This window comes from Gracilinanus agilis, chromosome 2 (genome assembly GCF_016433145.1).
Source record: "Gracilinanus agilis isolate LMUSP501 chromosome 2, AgileGrace, whole genome shotgun sequence".
Classification (NCBI taxonomy): domain Eukaryota; kingdom Metazoa; phylum Chordata; class Mammalia; order Didelphimorphia; family Didelphidae; genus Gracilinanus; species Gracilinanus agilis.
In genome coordinates, this window is record NC_058131.1 from 263,239,130 (window position 1) to 263,259,234 (window position 20,105).

A 20,105-nucleotide genomic window follows, 5' to 3' on the forward strand; every position below is an offset into this window, starting at 1 on the left:
GGCAGATAACTAACTTTTATTAGTTAGTGGATACTGGGGGACCTGTTAGTAAATTTCTGCTGCCTGCACCTTGAAAAGCCCCTGAATGGATTAAACGAGCTGACTGTCTGGCTGATTGACATGATTTGGCAAGAGATGATGGCATAGAAGAAAATCAATTTCAAACTTTTTACTTCTGTGATCTTGGGTTCTGCGATCTCTTGGGTCCTTTGATATTTCAGAGGTAGGATTTTCATCTATATTCATCTATTCGAATCTTTATAGCTCCACACCTAAGGAAATAGGTTTTAAAGTTGCTAAGCTGAGTCGGTTTATTATACCATATCCCCTTCTGTACATTCTGGCCTTCTTGCTCTTTGTCACATGAAACATTCCATCTCTCATCTCCATCCTTTTTTGCAGGACCCTCTGCCCCATTCCTCCAATGTACTCCTTTCTTACCCTGGCCTCTTTGAATCCTTAACTCTTTCTAAGGTTTAATTCCTTCATGAGGGCTTTCCTGATACCTCCAGCTGCTAGTGTCTCACCCCTACCCCAACCTGCCTCCTCAACCTGTGACATTATTTTGTATATTTTTAATAGACTCGTACATGTACATGTTGTCTCCCCAATAGGATGTAAATTCCTTGATGCCAGAGATTTTTTACTTCATATCACTAAAACCTAGCATGGCACTTAGTTCACAGTAGATGCTTAATAAAAGCCTGTTGATTGACTGACTGACTGACTGTAGCCAGTCTCTCTTCAACTTGCTAGTTGGTCCATGGAAAATGTACATGCACAGTCTGTCATTGGGCCTGAGTCTAAAGACCTTCTAGCTTTGTAGGACTTGTCATAGCTTGTAGCCTTTAAAAGCCCAGAATCATCATCATCATCTTTCATCATGATGAGTCAGCAGAAGAAGACTTAACTGGAAGATGTTATAGAAAAGGTTCTAAAAGGTTCCAGCCAAACACTGCTGTTTATGCAAATGGAAGTTTTTTAAAGATCTATGCTCATTTCCAAGGGTAGGAGGGAGTGGAAGACGGAAGACCTTTCCCTGAACTAAATCCATCTTGCTATGGTTCTTCCTTTTCATTAAGGGAATTGGCTTTATGTCCTTTACTAGCTGGTGTTTTCAAACTGTGATACTGAAAAATTAACAGCATACTTTGCCCATTTTCTGTGATTCTGGATATATGGTTTGCTTTCAGATATGATAAACTGAAGTATCTCATGTTCTGTTCCAGCATCAGCTAAATTTGAAAGATTTCTTTCCATTGTTTTTCCTTTCTCTGTCTCACCTCTTGTTTCTACCCCAAATAGACTCGGAAACAGCAGTGGGTATGCAACCTCTCAACTTCGGCAGAGTGGGACTCATCATTTGGCCTAATGGTTTGGCTACAAATTGTAGTACTTTTGCAATAAGGGCCTTTAGTTAGAGTTTTGGGTTTCTGTGGGTCAGGAGATGGGGAATTACTGAAATATGGATCTACATAATGATAAGTTTGGTGTTCACTAACCAAATGTTCTTATTACAGGATGAAGCACATGGATCGGATATTTAAAGCTTAATCACTACTCTTATCACCACCTTTTCTTAATAAAGAAATCTCTGGAAATCAAATCATTTGCAGACTGTTGTGAACACGGAAGGCTAGATCCCCTTGTTGATGGAAATGCCACAAAATTCAAGGGGAGAAAACACCTTCATTTCAACCCAGCCGTTTGTCTTTACCAGCGTCCCCACTCCAGTTGAGAATGGATTTGACGTTGAATCTCCTGGCACAAAAGAGCTATGTCACACACCCTTGAGCAATGGCACTTTACTTTCCAATGCAAACAGCCCTTTAGACTCCTGCATCCAGCCCCTCTGCAATGCCACATCAGGCAAATCTAGCCCTTGCAGTGAAGAAGTCAAATATGTGTCTGCAAACGGAGAAAACATTGCCTGTGGCTGGGGGGCTTTCGCTCCTGACTGTTTACAGTTTTTCAATACACCCAAAGGAATCCTCTTTTTCCTCTGTATGGCCTCCTTTCTGCAGGGGATGACAGTGAATGGCTTCATCAACACAGTGATCACCTCTATAGAACGTCGCTATGATCTCCACAGTTACCAGAGTGGGCTTATTGCTAGTTCGTATGACATAGCGGCTTGTGCCTGCCTGACCTTTGTCAGCTACTTTGGGGGCACTGGACACAAACCGAGGTGGCTTGGGTGGGGGGTTTTGGTAATGGGGCTTGGCTCCATTGTGTTTGCTTTGCCTCAGTTTACCACTGGTCACTATGAAGTGAACTTCTCAGAAGAGTTTGGAACATGTGGCTCAAATCAAAATGTATCCTGTACAGAAAGGTCCTCGAGCCTCTCCAACTACAGATTTGTCTTTATGCTTGGGCAGTTCCTTCATGGGATTGGTGCAACACCACTGTACACTCTGGGAGTGACCTATCTAGATGAAAATGTCAAGTCGAACTACTCTCCGGTCTACATTGGTAAGTATGATAGCCAATCGATGTAAACCTTTCTTTTGTTTATTCAGCGTACTCGGTGTATATAGACACTTCAGCTCTCTTAAAATGGAAAGTGAACTATTCCCAAATGAGATGCAATGAATATTTGTATGTGTGTGTGTGTGTACCTGTGTGTACAACTAATAAAATGTTGTACTTAGCAGAGACAGGCCCTGCTAACAAGTCGTCATTTTGATTCGATTAAGTATTAAGTTGGTTCTGATAGCTGGGAAATATACCAGTGAGAGGAGGGAAAAAAGACAGGCAAGTGTAAAAATTTAACCTCTCTTTGGCTGTGTTGAGGAGATGGATGAGGGTGAAATCCTAAATTATGATTCATTATCTACAATTTGCTGTATAATTGAAAAAATATAGTCAGTTCGATACAGGGCTGTGTCCTTTTTAAGGTTTGCAAATGGATAGGAAAGCACATTGCAAAGTGCAGAGGGTTCTTAACCTTTCTGGGTCATGAAACCCCCCTTTATTTATTTTTTAACCCCTACCTTCCATCTTGGTATCAATACTGGGTATAGGTTCCAAAGCAGAAGAGAGGTAAGGGCTAGGCAATGGGGGTTAAGTGACTTGCCCAGGGTCACACAGCTAGGAAGTGTCTGAGGCCATATTTGAACCCAGGACCTCCTGTCTCTGGGCCAGGATCTCAATCCACTGAGTCACCTAGCTGTCCTCCACAAAACCCCCTTTCGACTTAAACTTTAGACCCATTTTCAAAATAATGTTTTTAAATAATTACAGGAAATGCACAGTATTGGTTAGAGGTCAGCGAAGATAAGGTGTAAGTATTTTCCTATCCAAATTCATGGATCCCCTAAAACCTATACATGGACTCTGAACCTCAGATTCAAGAAGCCTGCCAGTTCAAGTCCTTTCTCTGCTACTAGCTGAGAGACCACCGACCACCCACCGGCAAAACACTTATTCCACTCTTGCCCCAGGCAATTCTCTATGTTGATATATTGAAGACAATTATTGAGTTGATTCAATATAGAGTTTTACTGTGGGGACTTTCCCAGAATATTTATTTCAGGACTTGTGATTTGATAGGTTTAGGGAACTTCCAGGGTGATACTCTCTCTACTCACGCAATTCAGAGCAATATGGATTTGCACCTGACATGTGAGTTCATAGGTGAAACTCCCATCAAGGAAACTCCCTCGAACATTGCAGGTTAGTTTTAAGAAGCTAACTGGGGCACTGAGAAATTAAATGACTTGCCCAAAGTTACCCAACCCATTTGTATCTCTAAATAAAAAAAAGGGGGGCTTGAACCCAGGTTGTCCTTACTCTGAGGTTGGCTCTATCCTTTATTTCACTTGCCTCTTATCTATATATAAGATTGTATCTGTGTGTGCGTAACTTACTTAAGAGGCAGTGTGGCATGCATATGCATATACATATGTATGGTTTATGCTGGAATCAGCTTGTACTGTAGAGTCAGTTATTAAAATTTCAAAGCAAGCCTTTATTTATTTCTCAAAAATTGGCAAAACTTTCAAATTAGGGTTTGATTATTGTTTTGACTTAAGAAAGTGATGGATAAAATGTTAATAATGCAGATTAAACTCATAAAATGTGGTATGCATACTTTTTTTACAAAGAGTCAATAGTTACACATTTATCAGCACACGCTTTATGTGTATAAATTTGCGTATAAATGAGATTTTTTTCCTCCATTTCTATTCATAGGTGAGAACTGCAGAAGCTATTTTTATTTTTTTCATTTTAATTATTAAACAAACCCTTATTTTTAGTCTTAGAATCAATATTAAATATTGGTTCTAAGGCAAAAGAGCAGGAATGGCTAGGCAATCAGAATTCAGTGACTTGCCCAGGGTCACACAACTAGGAAGTATCTAAAGCCCATCTCCAGGACTGGTTCTCTGTCCACTGAACTACCCAGCTGCCTCAGAAGCTACTTTTATAAGTAAGACAGCAATGGATTTTCTGACTTGGCATATGAGGAAATGTATGAAATGTATCCATGAACTTAGTCAGCTATCCAATTCTCTCTGTTGCCCTTCTAGACCCCCATAAATATGTAAGTTGAAGAGAGAACGGCATGATCACAAGAATTAAACGTGGTATAAAACCATCACCATTAATGAAATGAAAATGCAGAGCATCTATTCCAAGTAGCTTTGTAACTTCATCTTTATGTAGAAAGTATTAACATTGTGAATGTTGGAAGAATCTTGAAATTTCTAACTTCTTTCCAAAGAGTGAACTGGAGATATTATTATCTGAATTTCAAACAGCTGAATTCGGCTTCAGATGAATTGAGTCATTGATATGCCAGATAGAGAAGAATTCCAAACTATCATTTCTATTAGATTTCTAGTTTACAATGCTCAACTGAGAAACTTTGATAAATTTATTTCAGGGGTGGGTCAGTAAAGAAATTCCTAATTCCATTCAGAAGCAGCCACAAGGTCTGTTCATGAGACCAGAGACAAGTGTTAATACTGAACTTTGGCCCCCCCATCATTGACCAAAATGACTCAATTGTTCTCTTGTGATTTAATGGCCTCACTTGATTAGTGGGTATATAGGTCTGTCCCTTATCTAGGAGTTAATGCTTAAGACTATTTCATCATTACGCCTCCAAGAAGCTCTTCCTAGACCTCTATTTCTGAGGAAAGTGTTGAGATACATATGACCCAGCCTAGCATGGAAAGGATTATAGATTTAGAGATAGAAGAGATCTACAAGGTCATCAAATTCAAATGGTCCTCATTTTAGAGCTGGAGAAACTAAAAGATAACTGAAGTGACTTACTTTGGGTCACACAGGGAGTACAGGGTATGGTACAGATTTGAACTTAAATCACCAAATTCCAAATCTGGACTTCTTTTGCACCATGCAACTCTTTTCCCCAAAAAATACTTAGCAAGACAACATTTTCAATGGGGAGAATACTCTAGATCAATGGTCGGCAACTTTTTTGGCTGTGAGAGCCATAAATGCCTGTAGAAGGAAGAGGATGGAGGCAGAAGGCGCGAGGGGGGCGGGGAGGGGGGGCTGATGTGCCCCCTGGGGCACATCCTAGGGCACATCCTGGGGCTCTGCCCAGACAGGTCGGGAGGTAGAGCCAGATATAGCTCGAGAGCCATACGTTGCCAACCCCTACTCTAGATGAAGTTCACAGCTGATACCAAAGAAACAATTTTGGAAAATATACCTACATATCATAAAAAAAAAGCTTTCCAGAAGCTTCAGAAACCATCTTGCTTGACTCGTATCCAAATCTGAATCCCCTCTATTTCATACCCTACAAGTTTTCATCCAGCCTTTGTTTGAAAACTTTCAGTGGATAGGAGTTTACTAACTCTTGAGATAACTTTTGTCATCCATGAAATGAAAGAAGGAAGGGTGGAAATAAAGGAGGAAGGAAGGAAGGAAGGAAGGAAGGAAGGAAGGAAGGAAGGAAGGAAGGAAGGAAGGAAGGAAGGAAGGAAGGAAGGAAGGAGAGCTGTGCCCGGCACTTTAAAAATGTTCTTACTTGATCCTCACAACAATCCAGAGAGGTAGGTGCTATTTTAAAGGTAGGGAAACTGAGGTAGACAGAAATTGTTATTTACCTACAGTCACACAGCTAGTATGAGGCCAAAATTTGAACTCAGGTCTTCCTCACTCCAGGTCCAGACAACTATTAGCCATACCACCTAGATGCTTCAAGTAGATGATCCAAGGTTCCTTCCACATCTAAAAATCTGAGTCTGACTAGCAGAGCCAAGATTTGGACCCAGTCTCTTGGGTTCGCATTCAGTGTTCTTTCTACTACATTATGTGTCAGTTTCTCCTCCACTTTTCCCTTCACAAAACCCTCTTAGTCCTTAAGTAAGAAAAAAAGACTATATGTATCTCAGATATGTCAGAAATGTGTCATCCAGAGCTTTAGTGAGGAAGAATTTCTGGAGTTATATTGGGGTGAAAATACAGGGATATCCAGTGCAATCTAGGTAATATTATTCCTTAAGTAAAATATGCAGTCCCCCAATTTAATTGATCTTTTTGTTTATTGAACAGCAATTTTTTATACAGCTGCAATTCTTGGCCCAGCAGCAGGTTACCTGATTGGAGGAGCACTGCTGAACATTTACACAGAAATTGGCAGAACGTAAGTAGCCATGAATTGTTTTGTTCTATTTGGGTTCAAAGACACATTTGATTCTTAATTATATGGGAGAATCATTTTGGGGGACTGGCCCTGTTATTTCTTTGTAAAGAATTTGTAATGGGGAAACTCCCCCTACCAGCGCAATTTGGCACCTTCTTTGTCATTTATAATCTTAGAAATTGTCTGGAACACTGTGAAGTTAGATAGCTTGCCCTGAACTAAATAGATAGTATGTGTCAAAAGTAGGATTTGAACCCAAGTGCTCCTGAACCTGAGACCAAATTTTTATCCATGGTGTACATTATTGCTGATTCTTTTTTTTTTTAAATCCCTACCTTCCATCTTGGAGTCAATACTGTGTATTGGTTCCAAGGCAGAAGAATGGGAAGGGGGTTAAGTGACTTGCCCAGGGTCTCACAGCTGGGAAGTGTCTGAAGCCAGATTTGAACCTAGGACCTCCCATCTCTAGGCCTGGTTCTCAATCCACTGAGCTTCCCAGCTGCCCCGTCATTGCTGATTCTCTAATGGGATACCATGGTGACTTTTTCTATGTGACATCAGGTCTACTTGTATACCCTTTGCTGGAGATGGTTTCCAACCCTAATTATAGTTGTACAGGAGAGTATCTATAGCAGTATTGGTGAAGTATTGGCATGTGTGCCCAGTTGGTACAGGGGGAGCTGCTCTCTTTCCCCTCTTCCCAGCTCCTGAGGACAGTTGAGGACATTTTTTGCATGTCCCACCCCTCTATCCAGCCACCCAAAGTAAGCACTCCCTCCCTCTGATCTCTGGGGTAATGTAGGGCAGGAAGGGGAGTGGGGGTCCACCTCACAGGCAGCTTGGGCACACAAACTTGAAAACCTTTGCCAACACTGATCTATGGTAACTCAGACTGCCACATCCCACAGGAACCTTGGAGTCATAGGACCCAGAGCTAGTAGGCATCTCAGTGGTCATTTTGTTCAGCTCCTTGAGTCTCACAGCTATTCTATATCCATTTGAAGGGATGAATCCTGATCATAGGTCTCTCTAGAACTCTCTCCACAGCCATCTCGCACATAGGGAGGAAGCACAGTACTGTGGAAAGAATTAAAAGACATGTGTTTTAATACCAGTCCTGCCATTTAATATCCTTGTGACCTTGGTCAAGTTACTCTGTGCATTTTGAGTTCCTCAACCATAAAAGTAATCACAGAAATTGTTAGCATTAATAATATTGATTCTATCAACTTCCATTAACCTCTTTTTCCTTTATGTAAATTCTATTAATAATGTAAATCTTATTTTATATTAATAATTAATATATCAACAATGTAATTAATGAAATTAATAAAATAGCAAGCATTTATATGGCACTTGAAAATTTGTGAAGTCATCAATACAAGTGTGCATGTGGGTGTACTGATTTTGTCCTCCAAAAGCCTATAAGATAGGTGCTTTTATTATCTCTATTTTTCAGTTGAGGAAACTGAGTTTGAGATAAGTAAAGTGATTGGCCTATGGTCACACAGTTTTGAGTGTCTGAAGCAGAATTTGAAGTCAGATCTTACTGATTTCAAGTCAAATACTCTATTCCCTGTGCCCCCTAGCTGGCTTGACAAAATCAGGGGTTTGGACTAGGTGAATCTCTGAGGTCCCTTTTAGCTTTAGATCTATGATTCTTTGTGTGAATCACACTTCCTAGGTAAGTGCTAAAAGGGGATAGACTGTCAAGGTCACTTAAGAGTTTGGATTCTGGAAGCATCTAATGAGGTCAGAACTGTTTATCAGTCATATGCTGCAGTGTCCCCAAAAAAGCAGCTAGAAAAATTTAGAACAAGAATTTACAGATCTTGGCAGCTTCAGAGACAATCTGGTCAAATCTGCGGTGGGCTCGTAAATGCTTAATAATTGGTTCTCAAAAAGATGTGTCCATAACACACTTTAAATTTTAATCTACATCATGATCATTTTCTCTGTCACTTTCCTAAGTGTAGGCAGCCAACAAAATAATAAATCGAGCCCTGATTTGTAACATTTGCTGATTTCCAAGGTATAAATGCTCAGAATGAGAAATCAGTTCTCGAGCCAGGCTGAACTTCTTCAGCTCACTCCTATGTCAAAGCCATACCTAAACAAGAATCTTCCATCTAACATAGCCAATATATAGCCCTCTAGTCCTTACTTGACCTCCAACAAGGAGGAGAATCCATTTCCTACCAAGTCCATTCTACTGTTGGACAGCTCCATTGGTTAGGAAGATTCTTCACTTCATGTTTCTTTGCAGCTTCCACTCATTGCTCCCATTCTGTGTTCTGGTGCTAAGCAGGGCAGGTCTATACCCTTTTTCATGTGACAGTCCTTCTAATACTTGAGGACAACTCTCCCTTCTACTTCTCTCTAAGTCTAGGTATTTCCATTTCTTTCAGAAGACTCTCATCTGACACAATCTCAATTATCCTTCATTATCCTGGTTGCCCTTCTCTAGCTGATTTCTAACTAATCAATATTCTTCCTAAAAATTGACAGAACTGAATACAATCTCAAGATGTGTAGTCCGACTAGGGTAGAATAGAGTAGGCCTAAAACCTCCATAATCCTAAATGCTATCCCTCTTTCCACTTCAGGTCCACAACTGGACACATCTTTTCCCACAAACATACCTTCCTTCCAAACTTGTCTGTTTCTGTCAATGATACCACTCAATTTCTCAGATTCATAAATATGGGAAAATATTCAAAATTTTAAAAAATTAAAAAAAATTTCTCAGATCCATAGCTACAGCATTAAACTCCTGACTTTCCTTTGTCCTACATATCCAATCAGTTGTCAAATTTATTATTATTAATTCCATATCTCACACATCTAACCCCTTCTCTCTATACCTACAGCCACCACTTTATATCAGGCTCCAATCTCTTGCCTAAACTCTAGCAATGACTGGTCTCCCTGTTTCAAATTTCTCCCTACTCCAATCCAGCCTTAACACAGCTGCCAAAACTGATTTTCTTTAAGGGCAGATCCAACCGTGTCAATCTCCTATTCAAATAAGCTCTATTGGCTCCCTACTGCTTCTAGGATAAAGCATACACTCCACAGTTTGGCTTTTAAAGCCCTTTACAAACTGTCGCCAATCAATTTTTCCAGTCTTATCATATATCACTCATACTACAAGTCAGCCAAATTAAACTCATCTTTTTCCATAACCACAATACTCCAGCTCCTATCTCTCTACGTTCTGGCCATACTCCCTGCCTGGCATGCACACCATTTTGACCTCCATAGAATCTCTCCCTCTCTGCATGGTGAAACTCAAGTACCACCTTCTACAGGAAACCTTTCTGGATTAACCTTCCTGACCCTAATTGCTTTATAGTTGAAACATTTTCCATTTATTTTGTATTTATTCTATCTATGCTCATATCTCTATTTATTTTCTCTCAATATAATGTAAGCTTCCTGAGATCAGGGATGATTTTTTTTTTGTCTTTTTGTTACTTTCTGCCCCAAGTTCTTGCATAGCTCCTGGGTCATAGAAGTACTTAATAGATGCATGATTGACTGATTTTCATACAGCCAAAGATCTTGTTAACTTTTTTTTGTGGTTTGACAGCCAGGTGGCACAATGGATAGAGTGCTAAACCTGGAGTCAAAAACACCTGAATTCAAATTCTGCCTTACCTCGTAGCTATGCAGCCTTGAGCAAATCAATTTACTTCTGTCTATCTCAGTTTCCTCATCTGAAAAATATGAGTGATTTTGGCTCCTATTTCCCGGAGTCGAAAAGAGGGAAAATGAGATAATATTTGTAAATGCTAGCTATTATTTTGGCTACCATATGATACCATAGATATAGTGAGCTTACAGTCCATTAATAGTCTTATATCTTTTTTTCAGATAAACTTCTCTAGCCATACCTTCCCTAATTTTTTAATGCTTTCTTTGAATGCAAACAAAGCACATGTTGTTTGCCAAGGAGTTCTAGTTTTACAAATTATGTTCTCTTTTGTAGTTACAAAACAGGTAATGACTATACTTCACAGTTGTTTTCCAGGGCTCACAAGGAAGAAAGACTTGTGGCAGCACTTTATGAATAGGAACCAGAGGGTTAAATGCTTTCCCAGTGGTGGTACTGGGACACAGTCTGAGAGTTCTTTGGAAAGAGATATTCTGCTGATAAAATCATTTTTAGTAGGCAATTGACATTCCATTTTTTTTGCTTGAAAATGGAATTTCATTTTCTTTTGCAATTCTTCTCTTATTGATGAGAGGTCTTGTTTTTATCTGCAGGGAGGGGGAAAGGAGGAAGGGCAGGAGGTGGGCATTCTCACCAGCAACAAGGCAAAATGAGAGGCAGCATAGCATGGTAGTTAATCATCAGCTTTGGAACCAGGAAGACCCGGATTCAAATTCTGCCTTTGACACCTACTTTGTGATCTTGGGTAAATCACTCAACATTAGGTTACTCTCTTAGGTCATTCATTACAGACAATTAAATATCATTATCAGTTGGTAAAATAACAAGAATCAGCTGGGTTCCCACAGCAGGGCTTCTTCATTCTGTAAGATCCAAAAGGTGTGTGTTGCGGGAAGCACTGTAGATTCGGTAGGGGATAGTAGGAACCCTTACATAGCCTCTTTTCCTAAAGATTGAAATTTTCCTTAGAATGATTTTGTTGTTGTCATTTGCGATTATCAAACTCCATTCGTTTCCAGTGAGTTACTAACATTTTCCTTCATCCTATCTTCCTTTCCCAAGCTGTCTTAGTTGGATTTGGTTTCTATTTCTGAGCCTCATTTCAGACATTTCCACACCTTGAAATGTTTCCACAGATGGGCTTCCTTGTCCTTGGTCTTCCTAAAGCTTTACAGCTGTTACAAATTCCAATATCTTGCTACATATTAAAGAATAGGTGTATCAAATGTTGCTATTATTGTATACACCAAAAATGCATAGCGGATGCCTCACAAAACCCTTGCTGTAACTGGAATTTCATTTCTCCTTTTCGCTGTTTTGCATTTGTTGGGAAACAGTAAAATCGGAGGCATTATAGCAATGTTCCTTACCCAGGAAGCTTGAAGAAGCCTTCAAAACTATGCAAGATATGCCCACATCCTGCCCACGTTGGATGATTTCTTTCGTCCCCAGAAGTTTTCTAGTCTGCTGTATGGCCCCTCTTATTACCATTTTAGGGAATTACAGCAGACTGGTTGTGTGTGATCACAGCCTGGGATGTTCAAGGAGTATATAGCAAATGATTCCTAAAATCCCTACTAACTCTAAAGATCTTGTGCCCTGTGTACTTACTCCCCTCCAGTTTTCCTTTTCTGGAAAGACCTGGAGCTCTCCTGCTATCTTAACAGATAGCTCAGAGTGGAAAGCCAATGTGGGAGTCCTGGACAGCTCAGAATCTGGACATAGAGGCATCGTAGTATAGTACATAGAGTATGAGACTTAGAGTCAGGAAGACCAGAGTTCAAATCCTTCCTGTGACATTTACTAGTTGTATAATATCTAGGGTAATTTAATCTCTCTAGGCCTCAGTTTCTCCATCTGTAAAATGAAGAAGTTAGACCTCTAAAGTCCCTCCCAGCTCTAACTATGATCTTCTGAGTAGTTTCTATAGCAGACTGAATTGCCAATTAGATCAAAATCCCTCCAAATAATTTTCTTCTCCTTTATATTGTCAGTTGGAAAATTTTTTTTTCAATTTATGTTGCAACTAAATTGGTGAGGATCCTTTTGCTGCGAGCTTCCAACTGGTTCTAGTTGAACCTCTCTGCTCCGACTCAGAAAATTTTATGAGGCCTGAGATATGCAATCTGTTCATCTCATTTAAACTGTCTTAGTTTTAATGACCGGAGGATAGAATACACTGCATTTGCTCATCCATGGAACGCCTGCTGATCCTAGACCTCAAAATAGGAAGCCTGGTATCTGTGGGCCCCATTATGATTGCTTTGGAGAGAGATCAACTTACTATAGTTCCTCACACTAATCCTTAGAACTCTAGGCACATTGGTTAGAAAAGCATTGTGCCCAAATTCATCATTAGGGTTGCTTGAGAGGCCACAAGATGAAGTGGAAAGAGTGAATGCTTTGGAGCCCTGAGTTTGAAATCCAGTTCTTAGATCCCTTACTAGATGTGTGACTTTGGGCAAAGCCTGGACTGCTCTATGCTATGCCACTGCACATAACCCCCTCTTTTCCAGATCCCCTTTATGTAGAATCTTTTCTCCATTTGAATATAAGCTCCTTGGGTACAGGGACAATCTTACTTGCTTTTATTGGTATTCCAGAACTTAGCACCATGCCCGAAATATAGTAAACATTTCATAGATGCTGTCTGCTTATCTTCCTGTCTCTCTGTTTACCTATATCTATCCAACTAATCTTCCATCTGTTTGAATTTCCTCCTCTATAAAATGAGGATGATGTTACTTATATAAGCTACCTCACAGGGTTGTGAAAAAAGGACTTCATAAACTACTATACCAAAGGGGCAGTGGGATGCCACTCAAAGAACAATGATTTTGTATTCAATAGACCTGTGCTCATAACCCGCCTCAACTATTTTCTACCAATGTGACCTTAGAGAAGTCCTTTAACCTTTCCAGGCCTCAGTTTCCTTCTCTTTAAAATAAGGGGATTGGATTAGATGGCTTCTATGGTCCCTTCCAAGTGTAGGTCTGTTGCACAGGCATCATAGGAGTGAGAGCAGCTGTCGTTTTTACAACAGAATCAAGAGCATATTTATCAGTCCCATATAATGACCTAGAATAATCAGAATAATCAGAAGAATATATGAGGGGGCAGCTGGGTAGCTCAGTGGATTGAGAGCCAGGCCTAGAGATGGGAGGTCCTAGGTTCAAATCTGGCCTCAGACACTTCCCAGCTGTGTGACCCTGGGCAAGTCACTTGACCCCCATTGCCTACCCTTACCACTCTTCTGCCTTGGAACCAATACACAGTATTGACTCTAAGACGGAAGGTAACAGTTTTTAAAAAAAGAAGAAGAAGAAGAATATATGAAGAAGGGACACAAATCTAAGGTTAGCCCATTTCTGTCTGGATTTATGGTAAACAGTGATTTGAAACATCACCTTCTTTTTCTCTACCTCCCTCAGGACTGAACTAACGACCGAAAACCCTCTGTGGGTTGGGGCCTGGTGGATTGGATTCCTGGGGGCTGGCGCATCTGCCTTCCTCATTTCCATCCCCATCCTTGGCTATCCTCGTCAACTGCCAGGTAGGCTCTTCCTTTTCCCACTCTTTCTCAGGTAATAAGGCGTCTCTGGGCAGGAATAAGAATTCTGTTCAGGGACAGGCAGCTCACACTTTTGATCTTACCTTCCCCTTTGCCATTGGAACAATGGGTCCCTAAAAGTCTTTTAAGTCTCATTTTTAACATGATTGTTCTGGATTAGTCGTGTGTATACAGGAGGCTGAGCTGAGCTGCCAGAGTTGAATATGTTTAAGTCAAGACCAGAAAAGACAAACAGCTACTAAATTGTGCACAAAGGGAACCCAAACCTTTGTCGCTTGTGGCTATCCTCTCTGTTTTCCAAGTTAGCAGACCCCAGGTCTGTTCTTCTCCTTCATGGTAAACTGATTTATGAGTACATACAAATAAGGAAGAAAGTACAGTTGTGACTGTGGAATTTGCCTCTGGTTAAAACATTTTCTTTCCTCCATGCCCTAATCTCTAACCTGCCCATCTGTCCTCCATCTCCTATTCTCATTCATCAGACAGGCCCCCCCTGGTGGCTGTTGGACAAACCTGGGAATAATTCCTTCCTCCTTCAGACACCCTCCTCCTCCAAAAAACTCCACATTTTCTGGCATTTTGCCCCTAAAACTCTGCTGTTAAAGCTCTGCTGTCTCTAAAGCATCTGAGGAGCACCTCAAAGGTGATAAATTGAGGGAACCTTGATTTCCATAGTCCCGTCTTCCTTGTACCTTCAAGTCACCCAGTCCTGGCCATCCTATAACCACAGGCCCCATGTTTATGGGAAGGGGATAGAGAGGTTTGGGGCATCCAGGTAGGATTTTTCAAGAGAGGTGTTAGAAATATAACTTGCCTGACTGAGCATTATGGGTATTCTCAGTCATTTGACTTACAGGTTACTTTCCATTCTTTTCATTTGGCTTTAAATTTTTCTTTTCATCTTCTTCCAGGATCACAGCGCTACGTGGTAATGAGGGTATCTGAAACTCATCAGTTAAAGGATGGGAGCCATAAGACAGCATCTAATCCAGACTTTGGGAAAACAGTCAAAGATCTGCCTCTGTAAGGACCTGTCTCATCACCCTTCTGAAATCACTGCTGCTGATGACCCTTTTACTTGTAACGAACTTTTATTGTAATTGTGCCTTTCCTTGCCTGGTTCTCCTCACCCCTCAGGGACTGAAGTTTTCATTATATTTCCCATGATTCCTTTCCTGCAAAAGAGTTTATTTTTATATCTTAGAGATCTATTAGAGACAGGTTAAATGATTTTTGAAAAGTTACATAATGAACAAATGATGGTTTCCTAAGCCCTTTCTTAAAGTCCTGGTTTCAAAGAAGCATCTTTTGATTCTCAGGTTAGGAAGCTGGAAAAACTTTAGGGCTAGAATCCCCTTTATTGAACCACTATCACAACAAATGAGTTTTGCCCTTAACGAAAGGTTTGGAAAGTCCTCAATGGGCAGCTTACCTTTGTTACAATCTGTCTGGGCACCAGGTGCTGGTTAAATATGTCTTGCCCTGCTTAGCAGCCTTACTGTTGTCACTGTTAAGAGTCTCTCCATGTGCTTGGCATCTGGCAGCCCCCCATCCCCAGTGGTCCTTTATACTCACAAATCAGATCCCAGTCACATAAATGGAATCATGAGAAATTAGTTACCAAATTAGCTTCCTCTAAATCAGAAACAGGGAATGCCAGCAGGATTCACCAGCACTGAGATGATGCAATTTGACCCTCAAAGGAAATCTCTAAGGATTATGAGTTTCAAGTGATTCCAGCAAGCTGAATTCTATGCTGGCTCTGTCCCATGCACAGCAGGATGGTGTCAGGCTTATATCATTATCTCAAGGGGTATTTAAAGGATTTATAGCAAGAAAACATTGCCTCCCATTTCTTTCTCATTTGTCTCCCCATCTGTCGGACGTGGAGTGCATTTCTTGTTATTTTCTTTTTGTTTCCAAATATTCACTTCTCTTGGTTTCATGTCATGGTGATTCATTCCCTCCTCCTTCCAACTTTTGGTTTGATTTGATCCTGTGCCATCTTCCTTCAGAGTTATTTCATGCATTGTCCCTGGTCACTCCTACAATGACAATTTTGTTCAGAATGTGATTTTGAGTCAACCTCAGCTGGTGCCCTGACCTCCTTTTAGACGCTCTGGAGGTAGAATTTAGTTTCAAAGAATCCGGCAGCTCTGAGAAGCATTGCCGCCCTCCCTACTGAATCCATTAGTAAATCTAATTGGACACATTAGGCCTGGGTGAGGCACTGTTCACTGTGGGAATTGATTACAACCTCTGCACGGGGCTAACGGATGTTGTTAGGGCTCCTACTCTGTTTTTACTATTAGACAGGAAGGATAAGAATAAATATCAGGTACAGAATGATCTATTTCTGTAAAGGTACTTGTTGTCTCCCTATGGCCTTTCTTCTCATTTCTTCTTGTGACTGACACAAGAGTGAAATAGAAAACAAAAATCCAATAAGCCTAAAGGAGCTTCAGATCATCATATTCTTTCTTAGGACTGAATTAATTGTTTCTTTGCCTCTGCAAATAATTTCAGAATATCAAGAACACTATCATTCTAAGAAGTAGCCATATTAATAGCATTGTTCTGTTAAGCAGGATAGAACAAAGCATGGCTTGGCCTCTGCCTCAAGGTGAGACGTAACAGGATTACCTGGAGGGTGCTATACATTATACACCTACACAAGTATAAGATAAAGGAAGGCCTGCATAGCTAAACAACCATGGAGTGAAGTGGGAGGAAAGGGGAAGAAATCCATAGGTTTTAGTGAATGACAAATTAAATAGAAATTATCAAAATGAGACACAGTAGCCAAAAAGGTAGAGCCATCATAGACTGCATTAAGAGATATGAAATTTCCAGAAGGAAGGAAGTGATTCCCTTTTGTATACCTGGCTTTGGTCATACAGCACCAGAAGAACTGCATTCAATTCCACGGGGCCCTACTTTAGGAAGGGCATTGACAAACCAAAAAGCATCCAAAGAGGAAGCAATGAAAACGAGAAGAGAATCATTGCATATAAAGATTAAGGGAAGGAACTGGGGATGTTTACCAGTCCAAAAATCAAATCCTGGCTGACTACATATAGGTATGTGAGAGAGAGAGAGAGAGAGAGAATTTGTTATGTGTTAGGTGGATTTGCTAACCTTTAAAGTCCCTGTTAACTCGGAGATTCTGGGAAGTTTGACAAACTCTTGTCAAAGATGAGTTGTCCTGATAAATCTTAAGGTCAGCTTGTCCTCTCTCTAGGACAGGAAAGAATAGAAAGTTTCTTGCTATCATCAGGTCACCAAATATTAAAGCAGGCTTTAAGTTTTTAGAGATTGTGCAGTTCAGCCTCTTTATTTTAGAAAAAAAAACTGAGACCTAACTAGAGAAAATGTTCTGTATAGATCCCCAGCTTCTGACTCTATCCAAGTCCATCATTAGTTCCACTACCATTAAGGGTAAAATAAGAAACTAATTCTTCACATAGTTCAACATTTGGAAAATAATAGAGATAAAAGTAAAGAGCTAGATGCCCCAGTGAATAGAGCACCAGGCCTGGAATCAAGAGGATGTGGGTTCAAATCTGGCCTCAGATATTTCCTAGCTATGTGACCCTAGACAAGTCTTTTAACCCCAATTGTCTAGCCCTTGCTACTCATTTACTTTGGCACTGATACATATATCGATTCTAAGACAGAAAGTAAGAGTTAAAAAAAATCAGAGCCAGGAAGATCTGGATTCAAGACATACCTCTGACATATATTGACTGCATGAGCCCAGACAAGTGACTTAGCTTCTCAATGTCTCAGACAACTATCTAAGACCCTAAGTGACAGAAGAGTTATCGATGTGTTTTAGTCAAGGTTCCCCTCCCTTACTCCCAATCTGGGTAACTCCTTTCATGGATAAAATTATTTATCTGGTTTCCTTTCCACATATACTCCCCCCCAAAATAAAACCATAGAATTTAATCAGGTCTTTCTATTTACTTGATCTTGAGCTAAATTATTTGCTTCATCAAAGGTTAGATGTGTGAGTATGAATGAGTTGCTACCAATAAAGTAAATTCCAAAAGAAAAATGCCATTCATCAAGATCATAACTCATCTACTAGGGAAATTAAATCCAATTATTGAAAATGCAGATAATAATCAAAGCTAAGGAAACTCTCAATGTTACCTCAAACATTCTCTTTTGTGCTTACTACTTATTCGTGTGCCTTACCTAAGATGTCCTTTTATTTCCTTCCATGTGTGTTTGAGTAAAGCCATATTAAGAGAAAGAATAAATTTCCAAACCCCTGGCCTGAGCTCTTGTAGCCTAAAAGTACCCATTTCATTGGAAGAGCTTTCTGGTATCAGGTAGTCATGTACCTTCAGAGTATATTAACTGAGCCTTGTGATTAAGTCGGAATAGGAAATAGAAAGTACTGTTTTTTACCAGAGCTTGAGAAATACAGAACCATAACTAACAATTTTTACTACCTGGGGAAAGCTCCACAAAACATACCTGACCCAAACATTTCAAATATCCTTAAATCACCATTTAAAAAATATCCTTGTGGGGAGGTAGGTGGGGAGGGACCTTAAACCTTGAAACATGAGGGGGAGCAGGGAGAGGAGGAGAGAGATGGAGATCTTGGTACACCAAGAGGATGCTAGGAGAGGAAGCAAGAGAAAGGAAGAATGCAGCCATCTGGTGTCATTCCTATTCTAATTCACTGCTAACTAGGTGCTAAACTCAATTGCTTTCCCATGCTAAAGGAATACAAATAACATCAGCATCCTTAAATTTTTATGCCCTTAGACAAAGCCATGATTATACCTTTCTTGAAGTCATGGCTCCAAGTGAACCCTGCAATTAAATACCTTTGGATTTCCCTATTTTCACCAAAATCTTACTCTGATTCTTTCTTGTGGTGCTGAGGAAAGCCTTAAAGGTTGTGCTATCAGAGCACAAACCCTAGTACTATGCCTGAAGGGCTTTGAAAATGCATTCAGTGAATGATGAGAATGAATTGCTTTGCTACAGCAACTTTCAAAGACCTTCTCTCTACTAAGATTATAGAAAATTGTAATCTACACCTGAGGAGGGAATGCCCACACTCACAAAATTATAGATCATTAAAGTCATTTCCTGATACTAAAGGAAGATATTTTTTTTCTCCATTGAGGAGTGAAATCAAGTGGTTAACTAGAATGGAAACATCTAAGTTTTCAAAAATAAACTTCTGGAAAACTAGGTTAACTGATTTTAATGTGAACAGGGAGCAGCCAAAAAGATCTTTGGGGTCTTGATTTCAGCAATTAAACAGCATTGGCCTGAAGGGACCCCAAGTCTACTTTTATTCCTGCTATAGAATAGCTGGGTGACCTTGGAAGAGTCCCCTCCCCTCTCTAGGCTTGAGTTTGTTCCTCAGCAAAAGAATGAAAGGGTATAAATAGACAAGCTCAAAACTTGCTTTCTGCTCTAAAAATCTGCATTTGCTCAATACTTAAAAGCCAATTCAGTTCACAAACTGAGGAAATGTCATTCCACCAATACCACCTCTAAAGTGCTAGATTTTTAAGAGAACTTATTTCAACGGTAAATGACAAGTACCTTTAAAAAGTAATGCTCCAGAAGTATAATTGAGTAGAATTGTTTGTTGTTATTGTGGTTGTTTATTTTGAGGGGAGGAAGGGTGATTCGTTATTTCAAAAAATAAGGTACACATCTGGGAGCTAAAGAGACTTTCGCAGACAGGTAACAGGCCAAGGCAAGGCCAAGACATTTCAAATGGCTTATTTAAGACATAAATCGTCAAAGCAGCATTGTACAGTGGCAAAACCCTGAACTCGGAAACAATAGACCCAGGTTCAAGTTCTAGTTCTAAATCTAGCTTCGTGACCCTTTTAAACTCAGCTCGGCTTTCTAGTCTTTTCATTGTTGTTTGTAGTCTTGATGTACAAGTTACCTCTCTGAGCTTTAATTCCTTTATCAATAAAATGGAAATATTTCATTTTATTGGTTAGTATTACGTATCTCCATTATACATGTCTATAAATATGTATGTGTGTGTGTGTATATATATATATATATATATATATATATATATATATATATATATATATATACACAAACACTCACACAGATAATCATTTGAGCCTCCCAACCTCCTTGGGAAATATCTGTTATTGTTATTCTTTTATAGATGAGTAAACTGAGGCATGAGAGGCTTGATGACTTTCTGAGGATCACATAGCCTACAAGTG

The 20,105-nt window shown here is 39.9% G+C and overlaps 1 protein-coding gene across 1 annotated transcript in view; it reads left to right on the top strand.

The window, feature by feature from the left end:
* The first annotated feature begins 1,652 nt into the window (after positions 1-1,652).
* SLCO4A1 (solute carrier organic anion transporter family member 4A1) overlaps positions 1,653-20,105 on the top strand; it is a 40,144-nt gene continuing 21,691 nt past the window's right edge. Inside the window, exons 1-4 of the mRNA XM_044661161.1 lie at positions 1,653-2,472; positions 6,535-6,625; positions 13,733-13,854; positions 14,784-14,895. Coding sequence (XP_044517096.1) covers positions 1,653-2,472; positions 6,535-6,625; positions 13,733-13,854; positions 14,784-14,895 — 1,145 coding nt within the window. The remainder of the gene's footprint in view (positions 2,473-6,534; positions 6,626-13,732; positions 13,855-14,783; positions 14,896-20,105) is intronic.